This window comes from Pleuronectes platessa, chromosome 20 (genome assembly GCF_947347685.1).
Source record: "Pleuronectes platessa chromosome 20, fPlePla1.1, whole genome shotgun sequence".
Lineage (NCBI taxonomy): Eukaryota > Metazoa > Chordata > Actinopteri > Pleuronectiformes > Pleuronectidae > Pleuronectes > Pleuronectes platessa.
Genome location: NC_070645.1, coordinates 19979541 through 20000228, shown reverse-complemented (window position 1 = coordinate 20000228; position 20688 = coordinate 19979541). Strand labels below are relative to the sequence as shown.

Below are 20688 nucleotides of genomic sequence, written 5' to 3'. Positions count from 1 at the left end.
GCAGAAGTGCCTCACGTTAGCAGAAAGACTCAAAGTCTGATCACTGTGCTATCGAACAAACAAGCACAACACAGTTTGTTCATCTACTTAAGAAAACCGTCTGTTGGACTTTTATGATTATTTAGTAACTTTGTAATACAATTTAATTAAATGAATGAAACCTGAATCATTCCAAATAATCTTCAGTGTTGTATTTATTTGCAGCTTCATTACCTGAACTCATCACCTGCACGTCTGCCTCCGTGCAGGTGTTATAAGGTTCAGTGGCTTCAGCCCTTTTTAAAATATTTATAATTCTAATTCAAACTTCACAATGTATGTTCTTATCATTTTAAAGTTCCCTGCTCTTTGTTATGGTTATTATTATCATGCTATCCTCTTATTGTATCACTGGTATGAAGTGGTTTCAGAATGATGACAAAAATATCATTCATCACAATCTTCTGGGACAACACATCGTGACAGGCCTCCCTTAGAGTGGCAGTGTAGAATCTAGTGACATCTAGTGGTGAAGTGTCGTGTTGCAGCTGAACACCTCTCACCTCACCCTCCTCTTCCAAACATGAGAGAACCTGAGGTAACTTCAGTTTTCATAAGAACTCAAAGGGTTTAGTTTGTCCAGTCTGGACTCCTACAAGAAACATGGCGGCCTCCATAGAGAGGACCCCCCCCCCCCCCCACCCGTTGTAAATATAGTGTATTTCAATATAAAGGCCCATTCTAGAGTAAATAAAACAACAATTTGTATTATTAAGATGAAACACACTGGTGAAAACATCACTAGTATTATTTTATATTAAATAGATCCATTTCTACTAAATCTTTCACACTGGACCTTAACATCAAAACCAAGGGGCAAGAAACGACAAAATAAAATAAATAAAATTGACAATAAAAATAGCGTTTATATTAATATTGGTTTATATTTTTAGATAACATCAATGAATCAGATAAGTCAGTGCATATTCGAAATCTAAATCGTCTTACTATTCACATTTGCATATATTTTGTAACTTAATGGTAAAATATTCTTTCTATTTGTTCTGTGTATAGTTAGTTAGATATAAAGTTAAAATAACAGAGCGACACCTAACAAACAATAATACTGTCTGTTCCTGAAGAACAGGCCTGAAACCTGGTGAACTCCTCATAACCGAAGCTAAAGTCATGAAGACAAACGAACAGTAAATGAGTCAGAAGCTTCTCCAGCGACTGATCCCGACACCACCACATGGATGAGAGAAGTTACACACACACACTCACACTTCACAAACACACACACACACGCTTCTCACACTCACACTTCACAAACACACACACACACACACACACACACACACACACACACACACACACACACACACACACACACACACACACACACACACACACACACACACACACACACGCTTCTCACACTCAAGCTTCTCACACTCACACTTCACAAACACACACCATTCCCTAATCGAGCAACGCATAGAGTTATAACCAAAGAGGAACAACAGAAGATCTCAGGAAATGTTGGAACAACCAGTGACCACACGGTGGAGCCAGAGGGGAAGACATCTGGAGATTCATTTAGATTTCAGTGGATAAATGGAAGCTTGGAACTGCAGGTGGCGCTAGAGGGCAAGATAGAAGTTCACCAAAGTCATGAGCAGTCCTCCTCTGTTCTGTATTTAAGCTTTTCATCCCCTGATGAGTAAAATCCTTATTGTGTCAAATACAGAAAGATACCACACAGATTTATATAAATACATTTTAATAAATACATAACAGTACCACATATCAAATACAAATCTGTACATTCTTTCCAGTGCTTTAAATTATTATAATTCAGTTTTAACCTGGTTCAGTTCTGTGAGTCTGCTGAACGTGTCAGATTAGTTTGGTCTCAGCTGTTTCATTCAGGTTCTGTTGGTTTTCAAGTCTCTGTCGGATGTTGTCCAGAGTTAAAACAGACTTAGAGCAACACTATGTCTCCACCTCAAACCAGCAGCTGGGTTCAAATGGGTTTGATGGTTCAGGGACTGAAGCCGTTTGGTCTTTCACAGAAGAAGAAGGCAGCAGGATGTTGTCCGGGTCGGACTCGTTCACCTGGAACCCGACGTCGACCTCATCACCTAAAGATCTGGAACCTCCTCGTGTTTCCAAGTGGACGTCTTCATCTTCTCCTCGTTCAGCTCCTCTTCTTCATCCTGAGGTATTTGTTCGTCTTTCTGTCTCAAGCAACATTTCGTTATTCAGGTGTCCCCTTCAGGTGTTGTGTTCTCATTATTTCCTTCATTGTCTGACCTGTAAAGAAAATTAAGAAAATTCAGATTTGCTTAAATCTTAATCTCTTGGATTTTTATTCTTCTTCAGTCATAAACACAAACTGCAGAAGATGTGAAACTATCAAACATAAGGAAAAAAAATGTCTCTCTTAATCTTAGTGAATCATTTTAACTTATTTTTTATATCATGCATTTCTTTGTGCTTTTGCTTTTGCTCCACAAACCTGAAACAAACTTCTCCTCCAGGAAATGACAGAAATAACAGATGAAATTATCTGAGACGTTCACAGACACATCTGCTTCATGTTCGCTGATAAAGAAACTTTCATTTTACAGAATGAACGATACTAATAGATGTTACATTTGACCTAAAACACTTTTTTAAATTAAAGTTCTTTGTATTTGTGTTATTAATAATACAGTTCATGGTTAAACTGTAAAATATCAAGTCTCAGTTACATTTCTTTGCCGTAAGGGTTTGATAACGACATCTTAGGAATCGTTGTCAAATCTTTTTCATGAATTTATTGGCCGATTTATCGGTATCAGATTTTCTTTCACTCTAATATTGATATGGTTTTTGAAGGAACTCTCAGAAACTGAAGCTTTAGGATGTGTCTGCTGATGCAGCTGAGATGAAGCTGTTAGAGCATCTCCATGACAACAGGGTTATTCTTCAGAGCAGAATATTGAAATTATTAGAATAAACAGTAAACTTACTTTAAATTTGTCCTCTCTGTTGCTGCTGATTGTGGATGTTCCGTTTTGGGTTTGTTCAAAAGAAATAATCATTAGAAGAAACTTCACATAATAAATCAACAGCAGAATTATTGTAAGTATTAATATTTACCCTTTGTCTTATAAAGTAGTATAATACTGCTCCAGCTCCTAATGCTACAAACACAACGAGGACTCCGACCACAATTCCTGCAACTGAACCTGAAGAACCTGTAATTCAGAGAGAAGAACTGTAGCATCAACAAAGTGCAGTGATGTGTCTTCAGTGTAAAGTGTGTGTGTGTGTGTGTGTGTGTGTGTGTGTGTGTGTGTGTGTGTGTGTGTGTGTGTGTGTGTGTGTGTGTGTGTGTGTGTGTCCTCCTGGTTCCTGTGTGTTCTCCTGACAACATGTGGACATGATGCTCCTGAGGAGCTGGAGGACGGAGCCCTGGGGGATCTGCTCCACCAGGAGGAACCAGGACTCACTGCACCAGCCTCAGGTCTGACAGTCGCTCTGAGGATTTCATCATCAGTTCTGGTCTCATGGGATCTTACCTTCCTCTATCGTCACGTAGCTGTTGATGAAGAGCGTCTCCTCTTCACTACTGAGTTCACAGGTGAACGTTCCCTGGTGATCTGAAGATAAGTGGTGCAGCATGAGGCTGCCTGACGCTGACACATCCTTCACCTGCTGCCTCCACTGCTCTGAGACCCTGGGGGGGCCGTCCACCCCGGTCTGGTTCACAATGATCTGCCTGTGGTTGAACTTCCACAGCAGGTGTGTCGGGGGTTTGGTGTTTGGAGCAGTGCAGTGGATTGTTGTTGTTGTTTCACTCGGTGACACATGGACGAGAGCTGAAAAGAAAAGAGATCAAATAATATCATCGTGGTCAGAATGTGGTTTCAGGCTCTGATGAGACTTTCTGAACATGTTCTATCATCAGATGTGAGTTATCTGTAGGAGCAGATATGAATATGCAGCAGTAGGTGAAACAAGCAAAGGTTCAGTTCCATAGAGCAGATTCAACGTACTGGGTTGATACCACACCGCGCTCCTCCTGCCATAGTGAGTGCTGATGCTGCAGATCAGAACAGTGTCTCTGTCTGACAGTGTCACTGTGCTGCTGATCTCATAGAGCTGCTGCTCCGTCTCCTTCACTGAGGTTTGGCTCTGAAGGGTCACGTTGGACGGAGGCCTGGTGGACCAGGTGAGCTGCGGCTCGGGGTAGATCCCCTCTGAGCGGCAGGTGAAGCTGTCCTCCACCTGCTCAATGTCCACGTGACGCACCGGAGCTGCAAGACAACAGAGATTCAGTTTGAGGGAAGATGTTTCCCACGTGGTGATGTGGGAGGAAAGACTCTTTGCTCTGCTGCTTCTGTGGAGCATCTCCTTTCACCTGAGATCATTCAAAACCAATAAAAACTGTTAGAAATAAAACATCTTTCCAGAGACTTTGTTTTCTCTACTTCACTGAATAAGAAAAGTTAGTTTCCCACTTCGCTCGTCCAGAACCTGGAGTTTGCTTCAGGAAGCTCAGTTGAATGATCACATGACTCTTTTACTGTTGAAGCTTCTTCAGGAAATCATCCGTCACTTCTCAGTCTGTTTCCTGATGTGACTCATTGAACTGAGAGTTGTTGTATTGAGCTACACAGTCGTAGAAATCATGGTTTTATGATAGTGATCAGTTTTTATACAGCACCCGGAGTTCTGCCTTTTGACCAGTGTCCAATCAGATCACTTTGAATTCAGCCGACAGAGATAAACATGGCTCAGGTAAATCTGATCATATCACTCATGAGGAAAGTGTGAGTGTTGTTCACATTCTCCATCGAGGTGGATTCATGAGCCCTGAAAACTGTGCACGTGAATTTAGAAGAAGTCGTGAGATGAACATCAGAGAAAATCACAACTTTCTCTGAAGTCGTCACAAGGTTTTATAAAGTGTTTTATTTCATTTAGCAGGAGGCACAGCTGTGAAACCAGGTCTGTTTGTGCACGTGCACTCTATCTACTCCATGACCTTGTTCAAACGACCTTGCATGAATATCAGGCTTCCTGGGAATGAAATCTTATCAGCTGGGCTCAACACACACCCTGCCTGTACACTGTAAAATATTTCAGAGTATGGTCAAGTCGAATTTAAAAACATACTCTAAGTTCACCTGCTTTCATTTTGACAAATGTCCTAAACATTTCACTGAGGGGTCAAAGGTCACAACAACAACACCAGGCTTCTCACCTCCTTGAATAAGCCAAGAAATTAAACGTGATCCAATCAAAATCGTGAATTTCTATCTGACTCATTGCAGCCGTCCCTGCTCACTACTTGATTTCACCAGTGGGGGGCGCCCCAGGTATTTCTCACACAACAGAGTGTCTGTCTTCCTGCTGCAGTTCTACCTCCTCGTGTTTGTAGCTCTTCAATCATTTGACATATTGTGATTATTATTCAACAGGTCACATGTCAGTGTTGCCAGAATGCAGATCCAGAAGTTGTATCTGATCTGAGATCTGTGTCGTGCCATCTAGTGAAATACTCTAGAGGGCGCTGCTGAGAGTACACAGCCAGAAAGTGCAGCTACGCTCGTGAAGCATCTGGTCATGTGACCACTAAACAGCAAGTGCATCTCCAGCCTCGTCTGTTTTATAATTATATCAGAGACAAATATCATTTCTAGTATTTGTGTTGTGTTTTCATTGTGAGTTTCTTTACCATCTGCTCTCAGGTTGATAAATGACTCCTTGTTGCCTCCATCAATGATGCTGGTGTAGCACTTGTATCTTCCCTGGTCCTGAAGCTGCAGCCCCGTCAGCCTGATGGAGGCGTTTCCTCTGGAGATCTGATCTGTGAACAGTGATGTCCGGCCTCTGAAGCGTTCGCTCTGGTGATCAAACTGGTCACTGGCTCTGTAGTAGGAGTGGACAGGAGGGTTTCCTGGTTCCATCTTTATCCAGTGGATGACTGGTTCTTTACCAGGATGAAAACTGCAGGGTAAGAAGCAGCTCTCTGCTAAAACACAGGAGACCTCATCATCTGTGAGAGACCGGGTAAAAAAACAACCAGTTCAGGATCAACTGTGGTGAATAGAAGATTTTTTTAAAGAGCAGTTAGAACATTTACTCTCAGACGGATTGGGAAATTTAGAAAATCTGAACATTCTTTGTGATGAGAAAAATTTAGGATCTGGAAATTTAGATGAATTTTTTAGAATCCCATGTTTGTGTGTGTGTTGTTAAGTAAGGGATTTATTTTTGCAACTGTTGGGACCTGGTATTTGTGATCTACAGTTCGTCCTACATGTTTAGTCAAACCCTGACCACATGTTTCTTGGTCTGGAGACAAACCAGAGCCTCCAGAACTCAGTGTCCCAAGTCCTCAGTCTCTTCTGTCTCTTTCAACTCGTCTCTTCTACTCAACTCATCAAGAGGAGCTCACCTCTCTTTCTGCTCAACTTCCATAGAGGAGAGGTGCTTCTCTCCAGCTCACCCAGCCAGGGAAACCTCCTCCCTTCCCAAGCTCTACCAACCTTCAAGCAGGCCTGCCTGGTGCCGACTGCTGAAAGCTTCCAAAGGCAGCGACACGAGAGCCTAAGAACTTCAGCTCAAGAGCTGCATCGCACAACAGAACCACAACAACAGGAGCCACAAACCAACAAGACAACTTCACTGGACTCCAAACAGCAAATCAAACTTTTCCTCCTTTTCATGGACGGGTCTCCCCAAACATCTCTCTGAGCCCCGCTACAAGGGGGGTCCGTTATCTATATAGTGGCCAACCACCATTTTGAAAGCTCACTCACACACAAAGATACACGCACACACACACACACGCACACACACACACACACACACACACACACACACACACACACACACAAACACACACAGCCTACTCACATAAACATCTTTATATAGTAAGTACACCTTTAGTAGTTTGGGCTTTTAAACTTTCATCATAAATGTTTTTCCTTCAACAAATGTTTTTTCATTAATGTTGCATAAGTGTGTCACGCTTAATGTATCATATGCAAAACACAACCAATAGCATTAGAGACACAATTTACAGCTTATTGACATTAACCAATCACTCGTCATCATATTCTAAAAAATCATGATGACGTCATCATCAAATGGAATAAAAATATAGATATAGACCATATAGAAATATAGAATCCAAAGTTAACATCATCTGATTGGGTTATATAAAGCATGTGTTGTATGATTCAGTGACTAATTAAAAACTAAAGCATCATCACGTGTTTCTTCTGGAACGTTTGTGGAACGTAGTCAATCTGGTTCGGCAAGATTCCAACACTTGGAACAAGAGAAGCTGTTTCCTCTCAACTTCATCACAGATTAACTTTTTACCATTAAAATGATTTGGTAACTAAATTTTAATGTGAAAATATAATCTTACAGTATTGTTAGTGTTTGAGTGTCACAGGGCTGAGATTTATTCACACACACACACACACACACACACACACACACACTTAAAAGTTCAGTTCTGTTGAAAATGTTAGTTTCAATGAAGAATAAAAGAACCTCTGGTGTGAACTGTTTCACCTCCAGCTCAGTGAGAACATGTTTCTCTGTGTTGTTATAAACCTTCACAATCATTTCTCATGTTTCCTGCTTCGTCTGGTGGAAACCAACATGCCTGTACAAAGTACTACGTTCAAACAGAACCTGTGATTTCTGAGTGAGATCAGACTTCACGTACCTGCTGTGGTGAGAGTCCACATGATGAGGATCAACACAACCAGAGACCTGAACGCAGACATCTTCACTCTGTGAGAACTGAAAGTGGATTAATGAAGGAGAGACGGTGGAAACATGCAGATAAGCAGGTTTGAGGCTGCGTCAGTTCCCTGGCAGCTGACGATCAAACTCTTAACAACAATCATCTACTCAGTGATAAAGTTCAGTGTAAAGTTCAACTGACTCACAGGTTGTTTCACTGCAATTCTATCAAACATTAAAGGCTCAGTGTGTAAGCTTTAGGTGAAAGGGTTTATTGGGAGAAATTGAATATAAAATAGTCATGTTTTCACGAATGTGTAATGATTTAAAGGGGACACATTATGAAAATTCCACTTTTGTAGCGCTTCTACACGTTGGTGTGGGTATCTGGCATGTCTACCGTCCCAAAAACTCAGGAAAAAAACAACTCCCGGGATTTGTTGTGGTTCCTCTATGTAAGAAACTACACTATTGAGTGCGTCGAATGGGAATACGACCAGAATTGACGTCACAGTCTCCGGAGGCGGAGATCTGGTGGAGGAGGAGACCAGGTTACGTTACGAGCCACAGCCCCCTCCTCAGCTCGAGGCGGCGGGTGTTAGCTGGGAAGCTAGCCGAGGGGGGACGCTAACCAGCCGGTGAGCGGGGTGAGAGGCGGAGATCTGTCCGAGAAGCAGAGCCTGCGGTCGGGGTAAGTCACGAGCCAAAGCCCCCTCCTCAGCTCGGGCTCGAAGGGTGATGTCGTCGGGATGCTGGCTCCATGTCAGCAGCTCGCTTCTGGTGGACCTGTCGCTGTTTGTTTACGGTTAGCCGCCTGACTGATCTCCCCCACGGACAGGGGAGCGTTGGTAATTGACGGTGACATGTAAGCTAGGTGGTGTTAGCCTCATAGCAATCAGTGCCCGGCTTGCCGGCCGGCGGCAGTGGCAGCCGGCTGCTCTGTGGCGGGTTGGATCCCGGCTGTTGGTCCTGTACCCGGGCGGCTCACTGCGAGGCTGGCGATGCTCCCGCTGACTTCACACACCTGAGAGCCGGACACGTCTCACCGGCTCAGGGCTCCCCACGTCTGCAGGGTATGTCTCATTTTCATCATTGATCATTATCGATCTGTGACAAATCTCCAGCCTGTGTGTCCCCTGTGTGTGTCCCGCTACGGTTAGCAGCAGCGGGCTGACGCTAGTTGACTGTTAGTTTGTGTTTAAAGTTGCAGCACTTTCTGGAATGGCTTGTGAACGTGATCACAGCAGTACTGCATGTGGAACCTCGGCCGGGAAGCATCGGACTAGGAGGTAAGGGGAGAGATCCCATTTCGGGTCCGGAGTGGAGGAGCAATGCTCTCGGAGTCGTAGCTTGTGTGTGTGTGTGTGTGGGGGGGGAAAATAGCACCGGAACGTGTTCCAGGACACCCCCCCCCCCCCCCCCCCCCCCCGGTCTCCGGTTGCTTTGTACCCGTGCTTAGGCGCTCGCTCAGCGGACAGCCTCTCCTGTGATGCACGGGCGGCGAAGCACGATCCGTGTGTGTGTGCGTGTGTGCGCCCTCAGAATATATGCCCTGTATGAATAAATATACACATACAATTATATAGTGTATACACACATATCTAATGCATGTATTTAAATAATGTACATCTTTATCAGAAGATGTAGTAGTTTGAAAATTGTAGCTTCAATGAAGAAACACAACAAACAGATACAGAAATATATGTGTAGGACAGTGACTTAAAATTATTTTAACAACCTTAAATATGCTAAGGGGAGATATAAGATGTGTGTGTGTCTCTGTGTGTCTGTGTCTGTGTGTGTGTGTGTGTGTGTGTGTGTGTGTGTGTGTGTGTCGGGGACAGGGCGGTGACAGGGGGGGGGGGGGGCGGGGCACTCAAAACAGGTCAATCTGAGGAAGGCTGTTTTAGATAGGATAGAAAGGTGCTGTTTGAAATGATCCTTGTGGTATTTTGACCAAAAAATGTTACAGACATTTCATTAAGACCCCAAGGAACCATATCAACTGTGGTGAAATGGGCATAATATGTCCCCTTTAAATTGTATAATTGTTTATGTCTTTACCCTTGAGTGTGGTAAAGGGTGAGATGAGGGGGATTCAGCTGCATCATCACAATTTAACACTAGATATCACTACATTCTACACAATGAACCTTTTATGACTTCAAAAATAAAAAAAAGATGTGAAATAAGATGAATCTACCAGTTTCTGGTTTATTAGGTAACTGAGCTGGCGCTCTAATTCTATTAATCTGGTTATATTCAATATTTTTATATTATAAGCAACTCCAATGAAAACACCGAAACCAAACATTAGGTGTGACTGAAAGGTATTTACAGTGGATGACGTGTTCCTTCATCGTCATAACAAAACAATGTTACTTTATCTTCTTTATTATGACTCAGCTTCTTGAAACAGTCCCTGAACTTTCTCACTGTTTCCTCCTTATTGTTCATTCAGGCTTCAGTGACCAGCAGCTGGAGAAATGTCCTCGCTCTGTGTGAGGGAGGAGACGACTTATTCCTGTCTCGTCATTGTTTACTTTTAAAATCTCTGGAAGAAGTAAATTCAAATGTTCAGAACTCAACATTCTCAAACTAAACAGATTCAAGGTCTGTTATTTTTTTCGAACACTGACCACATAAGAAAAGTTCATTTTATTGATTTCCTGCCTTCCCATTGTTTACTTACCTTTACTCCTACAGTTCCCATGATGCTTTGAGGGTGTTAATATCTAAACACAACTTTTCTGAAAGTGTCATTTTCACCTCCGGAGGCTTCAGACTGTTTTACACTTTGCACAAGGATTTGTTTGCAGTAGTTTCAGCAGATTAATGTGCAACATGTCTATAAATGTACAATAAAATCTAATCTCTGAGGGACTTTAACCTCGTATTGTTAATATGTGTAGAAAGAACAACACACTCAGAGCTCAGTGATTAATCTGTTTTAATAACGTCACATTAAATACGACAGAGGTTCAGTTCATGAAGCTCAGAGACAAAGGTCGACTGAGTCTCTGTAGATTTCACCTCAGTGTTCGGAGGTTTCTCACCTTTGTTCAATATCAGTAATTTACAGTCACATTCTTCTTCTGGGCTCCAGGATCCAGAGGGAGTTTGGCCTCTGGGAGTTTTTATTGGACAGTGAAGGCAACAGCAGAAGAACAGGAGGTCAGTCTTTAATGTTTCAGCCCTTTAGAAGTGGAGAAGTCCTTCACTGCTCCTCCAGGGAAACGTTTCACCACATGCTGAAGAAGAATCTGTGTCTCCAGCTGCTGACGCTCTGCACGGAGCTGGGATCAGGAATCTGACTGGTCCATGGACCAGCTCACTGGGTTGAAGTAAACCTGTGTGAAGGTCTGGCGTCAAGTTGGACTTTAGGTTCGTGTCTCCATTGCCCCCTGGTGGCTGGCTGCAGTTTAGGTCATTTGGTTATTTGGTCAGTGAGTTCAGTAAAGTTGGAAAGATGTTCACAGATTCTGACTTCCTGGATCAATGAGTCATCAGCGAAACGTTGTTAAAACACAAACGCTGCATAACTCCCACCGTAGTGAGGTGGACAACGGGCTACAGGCCAGTTACCATCAATATGAGTTGTCCTCTGTGATGGACACAGGACATTGGTGTCTATGTACAACCTGCTGTGAGACGAGTGAGCAGGGACCGTCTACAAAGTGCAACACCGAACAGAGATATTACAAATATATTCAATAACTTCACTGTATTACTGAATATTCTCACCAAAATCATGTCACATATCCAGGGTCACCTGATGGCTATGCTACAGTACTAGGCTTGGGGAAAAGTGATTTAGCTTAATTTTGGGAAATATTACTAAAAGTATCTAATGTTCCTGAAGAACAGGCCTGAAACCTGGTGAACTCCTAATAACCGAAGCTGAAGTCATAAAGACAAACGAACAGTAAACGAGTCAGAAGCTTCTCCAGCGACTGAGAAGTGAGTGACGTCACGACACACTCGCACACCGTCACTCCCACTTGACTTCAAGTCAAGAACTTATACTCATAGAGGAACGTCACAAGATCTCAGGAAGTGTTGGAACAACCAGTGACCACACGGTGGAGCCAGAGGAGAAGACATCTGGAGATTCATTTAGATTTCAGTGGATAAATGGAAGCTTGGAACTGCAGGTGGCGCTAGAGGACAAGATAGAAGTTCACCAAAGTCATGAGCAGTCCTCCTCTGTTCTGTGTTTAAGCTTTTCATCCCCTGATGAGTAAAATCCTAAATGTGTCAAATACAGAAAGATACCACACAGATTTATATAAATACATTTTAATAAATATAAAACAGTAACAGATATAAAATACAAATCTGTGCATTCTCTCCAGAGCTTTAAATTAACCTGGTTCAGGTTCTGTGAGTCTGCTGAACGTGTCAGATTAGTTTGGTCTCAGCTGTTTCATTCAGGTTCTGTTAGTTTTCAAGTCTCTGTCAGATGTTGTCCAGAGTTAAAACAGACTTAGAGCAACACTATCTTCTACGTGTTCAGCTCCTCTTCTTCATCCTGAGGTATTTGTTCATCTTTTTCTGTCTCAAGCAGCATTTCGTTATTCAGGTGTCCCCTTCAGGTGTTGTGTCATTATTTCCTTCATTGTCTGACCTGTAAAGAAAATTAAGAAAATTCAGAGCTGCTGAAATCTTAATCTCTTGGATTTTTATTCTTCTTCAGTCATAAACACAAACTGCAGAAGATGTGAAACTATCAAACATTAGGAAAAAAAATGTCTCTCTTAATCTTAGTGAATCATTTTAACTTATTTTTTATATCATGCATTTCTTTGAGCTTTTGCTCCATGAACCTGAAACAAACTTCTCCTCCAGGGAATGATAGAAATAACAGATGAAATTATCAGATGTTACATTTGACATAAAATATATTTTTTAATTAAAGTTCTTTGTGTTTGTGTTATTAATAATACAGTTCATGGTTAAACTGTAAAATATCAAGTCTCAGTCACATTTCTTTGCCGTAAGGGTTTGATAACAACATCTTAGGAATCGTTGTCAAATCTTTTTTATGAATTTATTGGCCGATTTATCGGTATCCGATTTTCTTTTACTCTAATATCGATATGGTTTTGAAGGAACTCTCAGAAACTGAAGCTTTAGGATGTGTCTGCTGATGCAGCTGAGATGAAGCTGTTAGAGCATCTCCATGACAACAGGGTTATTCTTTAGAGCAGAATATTTAAATTATCAGTTCAGAATAAACAGTAAACTTACTGTAAATGGTTCATCTCTGTAGGGTCTGGTGGTGGATGATCCATTTCGTTTCTCTGAGTTCAAAAGAAATAATCATTAGAAGAAACAACACATAATAAATTACCAGCAGAATTATTGTAAGTATTAATTACCTTTACCTTTACTATTTTAAAGTAGTATAATAATCCTGCTCCAGCTCCTAATGCTACAAACACAACGAGGACTCCGACCACAATTCCTGCAACTGAACCTGAAGAACCTGTAATTCAGAGAGAAGAACTGTAGCATCAACAAAGTGCAGTGATGTGTCTTCAGTGTAAAGTGTAGTGTGTGTGTGTGTGTGTGTGTGTGTGTGTGTGTGTGTGTGTGTGTGTGTCCTCCTGGTTCCTGTGTGTTCTCCTGACAACATGTGGACATGATGCTCCTGAGGAGCTGGAGGACGGAGCCCTGGGGGATCTGCTCCACCAGGAGGAACCAGGACTCACTGCACCAGCCTCAGGTCTGACAGTCGCTCTGAGGATTTCATCATCAGTTCTGGTCTCATGGGATCTTACCTTCCTCTATCGTCACGTAGCTGTTGATGAAGAGCGTCTCCTCTTCACTACTGAGTTCACAGGTGAACGTTCCCTGGTGATCTGAAGATAAGTGGTGCAGCGTGAGGCTGCCTGACGCTGACACATCCTCCACCTGCTGCCTCCACTGCTCTGAGACCCTGGGGGGGCCGTCCACCCCGGTCTGGTTCACAATGATCTGCCTGTGGTTGAACTTCCACACCCAGTGTGTCGGGGGTTTGGTGTTTGGAGCAGTGCAGTGGATTGTTGTTGTTGTTTCATTCGGTGACACATGGACGGGAGCTGAAAAGAAAAGAGATCAAATAATATCATCGTGGTCAGAATGTGGTTTCAGGCTCTGATGAGACTTTCTGAACATGTTCTATCATCAGATGTGAGTTATCTGTAGGAGCAGATATGAATATGCAGCAGTAGGTGAAACAAGCAAAGGTTCAGTTCCATAGAGCAGATTCAACGTACTGGGTTGATACCACAGCGCGCTCCTCCTCCCACTGCGAGTGCTGATGCTGCAGATCAGAACAGAGTCTCTGTCTGACAGTGTCACTGTGCTGCTGATCTCATAGAGCTGCTGCTCCGTCTCCTTCACTGAGGTTTGGTTCTGAAGGGTCACGTTGGACGGAGGCCTGGTGGACCAGGTGAGCTGCGGCTCGGGGTAGATCCCCTCTGAGCGGCAGGTGAAGCTGTCCTCCACCTGCTCAATGTCCACGTGACGCACCGGAGCTGCAAGACAACAGAGATTCAGTTTGAGGGAAGATGTTTCCCACGTGGTGATGTGGGAGGAAAGACTCTTTGCTCTGCTGCTTCTGTGGAGCATCTCCTTTCACCTGAGATCATTCAAAACCAATAAAAACTGTTAGAAATAAAACATCTTTCCAGAGACTTTGTTTTCTCTTCTTCACTGAATAAGAAAAGTTAGTTTCCCACTTCACTCGTCCAGAACCTGGAGTTTGCTTCAGGAAGCTCAGTTGAATGATCACATGACTCTTTTACTGTTGAAGCTTCTTCAGGAAATCATCCGTCACTTCTCAGACTGTTTCCTGATGTGACTCATTGATCTGAGAGTTGTTGTATTGAGCTCACACAGTCGTAGAAATCATGGTTTTATGATAGTGATGTTGGGACATGGTTTTTGTGCAAACCACAGGCCTCCCTTCAGTCAAACTTGAAACAAGGGAGCCGCATGTTCTGGAGTGAACTCAGTCTCCCAGAGTGCCACATGTTCCCTTTGTCTTAAGACAGTCAAGGAACTCAGTCTCCCAGAGGATGTAACAGGATGCTGCATGTCCTGGGATTTGGGCAATATCACACAAAGGTGTCAAGAACCTGGGGGGTCACTCCTATTGGTCACTCTGGTCCAAGACCTGTGAGGTCACCGGGGCCAATATAAGGAGAGGTCTGCCTAAAATCTCTCTCTTCTTCCATCACGCCGAGGGCGGAAGGCTGTCTCTCTCTATCCAACCCACAACCGGAGGTCAGAGGTGCAGCTCCCAGCTCACCCCTCTCAAGGAAATCTCCTCGCCCTTCAAGCTCTACAAAACTCCTCGTAGCGACGCGATGTCCTGCAGGAAAACTTCAACCAGCATCTGAGCACACGGCTCGACAGAATCGTGAATGCAGAACTCTACGACCACCAACCCAGGAGACGTCACAGAACTGCAACTGGACTGCAACTTCTTTTCCCCTTTCCCTCGGACTGGTAACATAATCTGGGCTTAATAATTATACTACGCTAAGCAAGACTGTTTATTTGATCAGTGTGTGTTTATAAGTTTGATATGTGTTGTGATATTGTGGCAACAAGTTATTTGAAAGTAATTGTTAGTTAGGCCCTTCATAGGCCTCCTTTGTAGGTCTCTCTGACTCTTGCATTATCTGATTAACATCTACACAGACACACGCATAGTCTCCACCTAATTAAACCCACCCCCATAAAGCAACCTCAGAAGAAAGGGGGGGGGGGGCTCTTATCTTAGGGACCATTTTTAAAGCATGCTAATTTACATTCACACACACACACACACTCACACACTTCCTTGTTAGTTAGTTTGATTGTTTAGTAATTTGTGTTTTTATACTTTATTATGTTCATAATAAATGTTCTTCTTTCACAAATGTTCTGTCATTAATATTGCATAAGTGAATCTTGCCAACCGTTACACTGTTAAGAACTCCATAGCCTTCATTGTTCATTATATAATCTTCAATGGTAAAATATTGAGATTTCTAATTGAACGAGATCTAAATGAGACTGATCTTAATCAATAAATTGGCTATCTTTTCCCTTCTATGAAGGGTGGTGCCCCGCGAGAACTTTAACCAATTAAAGTTATGATTTAATATTAATATTTTAAATATTAATGTTTTACATTTTATTATGATAACCAAATTTATTGAGTGCCTAAAGGCACACCATTCTATGGTAACACTTTTTACGTACTATTGCACAACAGTGATCAGTTTTTATACAGCACCCGGACTTCGGCCTTTTGACCCGAGTTCAACACAGATCACTTTGAATTCAGCAGACAGAGATTAACATGGCTCAGGTAAATCTGATCATATCACTCATGAGGAAAGTGTGAGTGTTGGACACATTTTCCATCGAGGTGGATTCATGAGCACTAAAAACTGTGCACGTGAGTTTAGAAGAAGTCGTGAGAGGAACCACAGAGAAAATCACAACTTTCTCTGAAGTCGTCACAAGGTTTTATAAAGTGTTTTATTTTATTTAGCAGGAGGCACAGCTGTGAAACCAGGTCTGTTTGTGCACGTGCACTCTATCTACTCCATGACCTTGTTCAAACGACCTTGCATGAATGTCAGGCTTCCTGGGAATGAAGTCTTATCAGCTGGGCTCAACACACACACTGCGTTTAAAAATATATTCTAAGTTTACCTGCTTTCATTTTGACATTTGTCTTGAAACGAAAGTTAAAATGTCTGTTTCAGTGGAAACACTCATAAACATTTCACTTAGGGGTCAAAGGTCACATAACACACCACCAGGCTTCTCACCTCCTTGAATAAACCAAGAAATAAAATATGAAACAATCAAAATGGTAAATTCTATCTGACTCATGCAGCCGTCCCTGCTCACTACCCGACTTCACCTTTGGGGGCGCCCCCAGGTATTTTTTACACTACAGCAGGAAGACAGCCATGTCAAATACGACAGCACAGGCACTAGCCAATCAGATCGCGTTTATGCTCACGTCTAAAGAGTGCAAAGCTCAAAAATAAAAGATGGCGGACCAAACTCCGTAGATGGTCGTATTTGTAGTTACTGTAACTGAAAAATAAGTCTGAGAGGATTTGCGAGGTGTCTGAGCCACCTTTCTAATGTTAGCATGCTACTACCCACAAGGGTAGTATTGAATGCACAATAACGGGGTAGCTATGTTAATACATGGCACTAGGCCCAGAGTAATATAAACACTACTTTATGCAATTTATATAGTATGGGGCCCCTGCTCCATCTCGCCATCAGTTTGGGCAGAAAAACGTTGAAGACCCCTGCTCTAGAGGGCGCTGCTGAGAGTCCACAGCCAGAAAGTGCAGCTACGCTCATGAAGCATCTGGTCATGTGACCACTAAACAGCAAGTGCATCTCCAGCCTCGTCTGTTTTAGAATTAAATCAGAGACAAATATCATTTCTAGTATTTGTGTTGTGTTTTCACTGTGAGTTTCTTTACCTTCTGCTGTCAGGTTGATAAATGACTCCTCGCTGCCTCCATTGATGATGCTGGTGAAGCACTTGTATCTTCCCTGGTCCTGAAGCTGCAGCCCCGTCAGCCTGATGGAGGCGTCTCCTCTGGAGATCTGATCTGTGAACAGTGATGTCCGGCCTCTGAAGTGCTCGCTCTGTTTATCAAACTGGTCTTTGTCGTTGTAGTAGGAGTGGACAGGAGGGTTTCCTGGTTCCACCTTCATCCAGTGGATTACTGGTTCTTTACCAGGATGAAAACTGCAGCGTAAGATGCAGCTCTCTGCTAAAACACAGACCTTACCATCTGTGAGACACCGGGTAAAAAAACAACCAGTTCAGGATCAACTGTGGTGAATAGAACCTTTTTTTAAAGAACAATTAGAACATTTGCTCACAGACAGATTATGAATGTAAATATCCTGATGGAACTGTCTGTCTGTTTGGCTGTTGACAGTTAACATACAGTAGTTTCATCTGAGCTGCTTTCACAGAAACAACCTCCTGCCACACGAGGCAGTCGAATGTGTAACGTACATTTACTGTCAAACCAAAGATATGAACTAAAAGAGGCTCAGATTCACACCAAGTGGAAAAGTTGTGTGTTGATCACAGAAATGTTCATTTAGAAAATTCTGAAAACATTCTTTGTGATGAGAAGAATTTAGGATCTGGAAATTTAGATGAATTTTTTAGAATCCCATGTTTGTGTGTGTGTTGTTAAGTAAGGGATTTATTTTTGCAACTGTTGGGACCTGGTATTTGTGAACTACAGTTCGTCCTACATGTTTAGTCAAACCCCGACCACATCCCAAACATCTGTCCGACCCCCGCTACAAGGGGGGTCCGTTATCTGTATAGTGGCCAGCTGCCATTTTGAAAGCTCACTCACTCACATAGACACTGTTGGGATTTTAAAATCTATGTTTGTCTGTGTGTGTGTGTGTGAAGATGTTTATGGAACTGAACCCTAAACAAATGCAGGAGGGTGGGGGCAGGAGCAGTTTGGGCCAGATCTATGACTTCTAATAAACTTTTCTGCTTGGTGTTAATCTTGAAGTTAGTTCGAATGTGTGTGCTTCACATCGCTGGTCAGTCTCACACCGGTCTAGATAAAAGGTCTAATAAGAGCCGCTGCCTTTTGTGGCATTCAATACACTGTACTTTAACTTGTTCGCATACCTAACTTTTTATATTAAAACATAACTCCCTTAGCTTCATTCAACATCACACAGAGTTCAAGCAGCTGCCCCAGGTTCAGGAGGGAAGATAGAAAGGCGTTGTTTTGTTTGGAGGATGTGCATGTTTACACTAAGAGAACATACAGCGATAAAGCAGGAACACAATACTGTATTCTTTACTCCAATGAAACACAACACCGACCCACAAGGCATCAGCTGAGTGAAGGCTTGTTTATGTGAAGATTTGCCCAGCAACTATCAGGAGGAGTGAAACTGGCACCTGTTCACTCCCTGTTTCCAAGAGGGTTTCCAACATCATCGACATTGACCAATCCTGTTCCACCTACATGCACGCCTTCTCACATACACATCTTTATATAGTAAGTACAACTTTAGTAGTTTGTGTTTTTATACTTTTATTATCTTCATCATAAATGTTTTTCTTCGACAAATATTTTTTCATTAATGTTGCAAAAGTTTGTCACACAACCAATAATATTAGAGACACAATTTACAGCTTATTGACATTAACCAACCATTCGTCATCATATGGTAAAAAATCATGATGACGTCATTATCAAATGGAATACAAATATAGATATAGACTATATAGAAATATAGAATAAAAATTAACATCATCTGATTGGGTTATATAAAGAATGTGTTGTATGATTCAGTGACAAATTAAAAACTAAAGCATCATCACGTGTTTCTTCTGGAACGTTTGTGGAACGTAGTCAATCTGGTTCGGCAAGATTCCAACACTTGGAACAAGAGAATCTGTTTCCTCTCAACTTCATCACAGATTAATTATTTACCATTAAAATGAATTTGGTAACTACATTGTAATGTGAAAATATAATCGTACAGCATTGTTAGTGTTTGAGTGTCACAGGGCTGAGATTTATTCACACACACACACACACACACACACACACACACACACACACGCACGCACACACATTTAATCCACAACTCAGTTCTGTTGACGAAGTTTCAATGAAGAATAACTCAACATCTGGTGTGAACTGTTTCACCTCCAGCTCAGTGAGAACATGTTTCTCTGTGTTGTTATAAACCTTCACAATCATTTCTCATGTTTCCTGCTTCGTCTGATGGAAACCAACATGCCTGTACAAAGTACTACGTTCAAACAGAACCTGTGATTTCTGAGTGAGATCAGACTTCACGTACCTGCTGTGGTGAGAGTCCACATGATGAGGATCAACACAACCAGAGACCTGAACGCAGACATCTTCACTCTGTGAGAACTGAACGTGGATTAAAGAAGGAGAGAGGGTGGAAACATGTAGATAAGCAGGTTTGAGGCTGCATCAGTTCCCTGGCAGCTGAGGATCAAACTCTTAACAACAATCACCAGCTCAGTGGTTGTGAAGTGTAGAGTTCAAACTGACTCACAGGTTGTTTCAGTGCAACTTTATCAAACATCGGAGGCTCAGTGTGTAAGATTCAGGTGAAAGAGTTTATTGGGAGAAATTGAATATAAAATAATCAAGTTTTCATGAGTGTGTAATGATTTAAATTGTATGAATTGTTTATGTCTTTACCCTTGAGTGTGGTAAAGGGTGAGGTGAGGGGGATTCAGCTGCATCATCACAATTCAACACTAGATATCACTACATTCTACACACTGAACCTTTTATGACTTCAAGAATAAAAAAAAGATGAATCTACCAGTTTCTGGTTTATTAGGTAACTGAGCTGCCACTCTAATTCCATTAATCTGGTTATATTCAATATTTTCCTATAATAAGCAACTCCAATGAAAACACCGAAACCAAACATTAGGTGTGACTGAAAGTTATTTACAGTGGATGACGTGTTCCTTCATCGTCATAACAAAACAATGTTAATATATTATGACTCAGCTTCTTAAAACAGTCCCCGAACTTTCTCACTGTTTCCTCCTTATTGTTCATTCAGGCTTCAGTGACCAGCAGCTGGAGAAATGTCCTCACTCTGTGTGAGGGAGGAGACGACTTATTCCTGTCTCGTCATTGTTTACTTTTAAAATCTCTGGAAGAAGTAAATTCAAATGTTCAGAACTCAACATTCTCAAACTAAACAGATTCAAGGTCTGTTATTTTTTTCGAACACTGACCACATAAGAAAAGTTCATTTTATTGATTTCCTGCCTTCCCATTGTTTACTTACCTTTACTCCTACAGTTCCCATGATGCTTTGAGGGTGTTAATATCTAAACACAACTTTTCTGAAAGTGTCATTTTCACCTCCGGAGGC

At 42.1% G+C, this 20688-nt stretch overlaps 2 protein-coding genes across 4 annotated transcripts in view; both read right to left on the bottom strand.

The window, feature by feature from the left end:
- Window positions 1-1745: 1745 nt before the first annotated feature.
- The window catches only part of LOC128425554 (V-set and immunoglobulin domain-containing protein 10), a 31523-nt gene continuing 12580 nt past the window's right edge, over window positions 1746-20688 (bottom strand). The window contains exons 8-10 of one of the 3 annotated variants that reach the window (XM_053412204.1): window positions 12991-13043; window positions 12277-12367; window positions 1746-2203 (exon numbers count right to left, since the gene is read on the bottom strand). In XM_053412204.1, the coding sequence (XP_053268179.1) occupies window positions 12319-12367; window positions 12991-13043 (102 nt within the window). In that variant the 3' untranslated portion in view covers window positions 1746-2203; window positions 12277-12318. Of the gene's footprint in view, window positions 2296-12023; window positions 12368-12990; window positions 13044-20688 lie in introns of those variants that run through there. The other 2 variants (XM_053412202.1, XM_053412203.1) reach the window with 2 other exon arrangements.
- On the bottom strand, window positions 13235-19801 carry LOC128425556 (CD276 antigen). The gene is made up of 4 exons (XM_053412207.1): window positions 19621-19801; window positions 17235-17552; window positions 14001-14261; window positions 13235-13823 (listed from the first exon to the last, which is right to left on the bottom strand). Exons 1-4 carry the CDS (start codon window positions 19679-19681, stop codon window positions 13510-13512), a joined length of 954 nt encoding a protein of 317 aa, XP_053268182.1. The 5' UTR covers window positions 19682-19801; the 3' UTR covers window positions 13235-13509.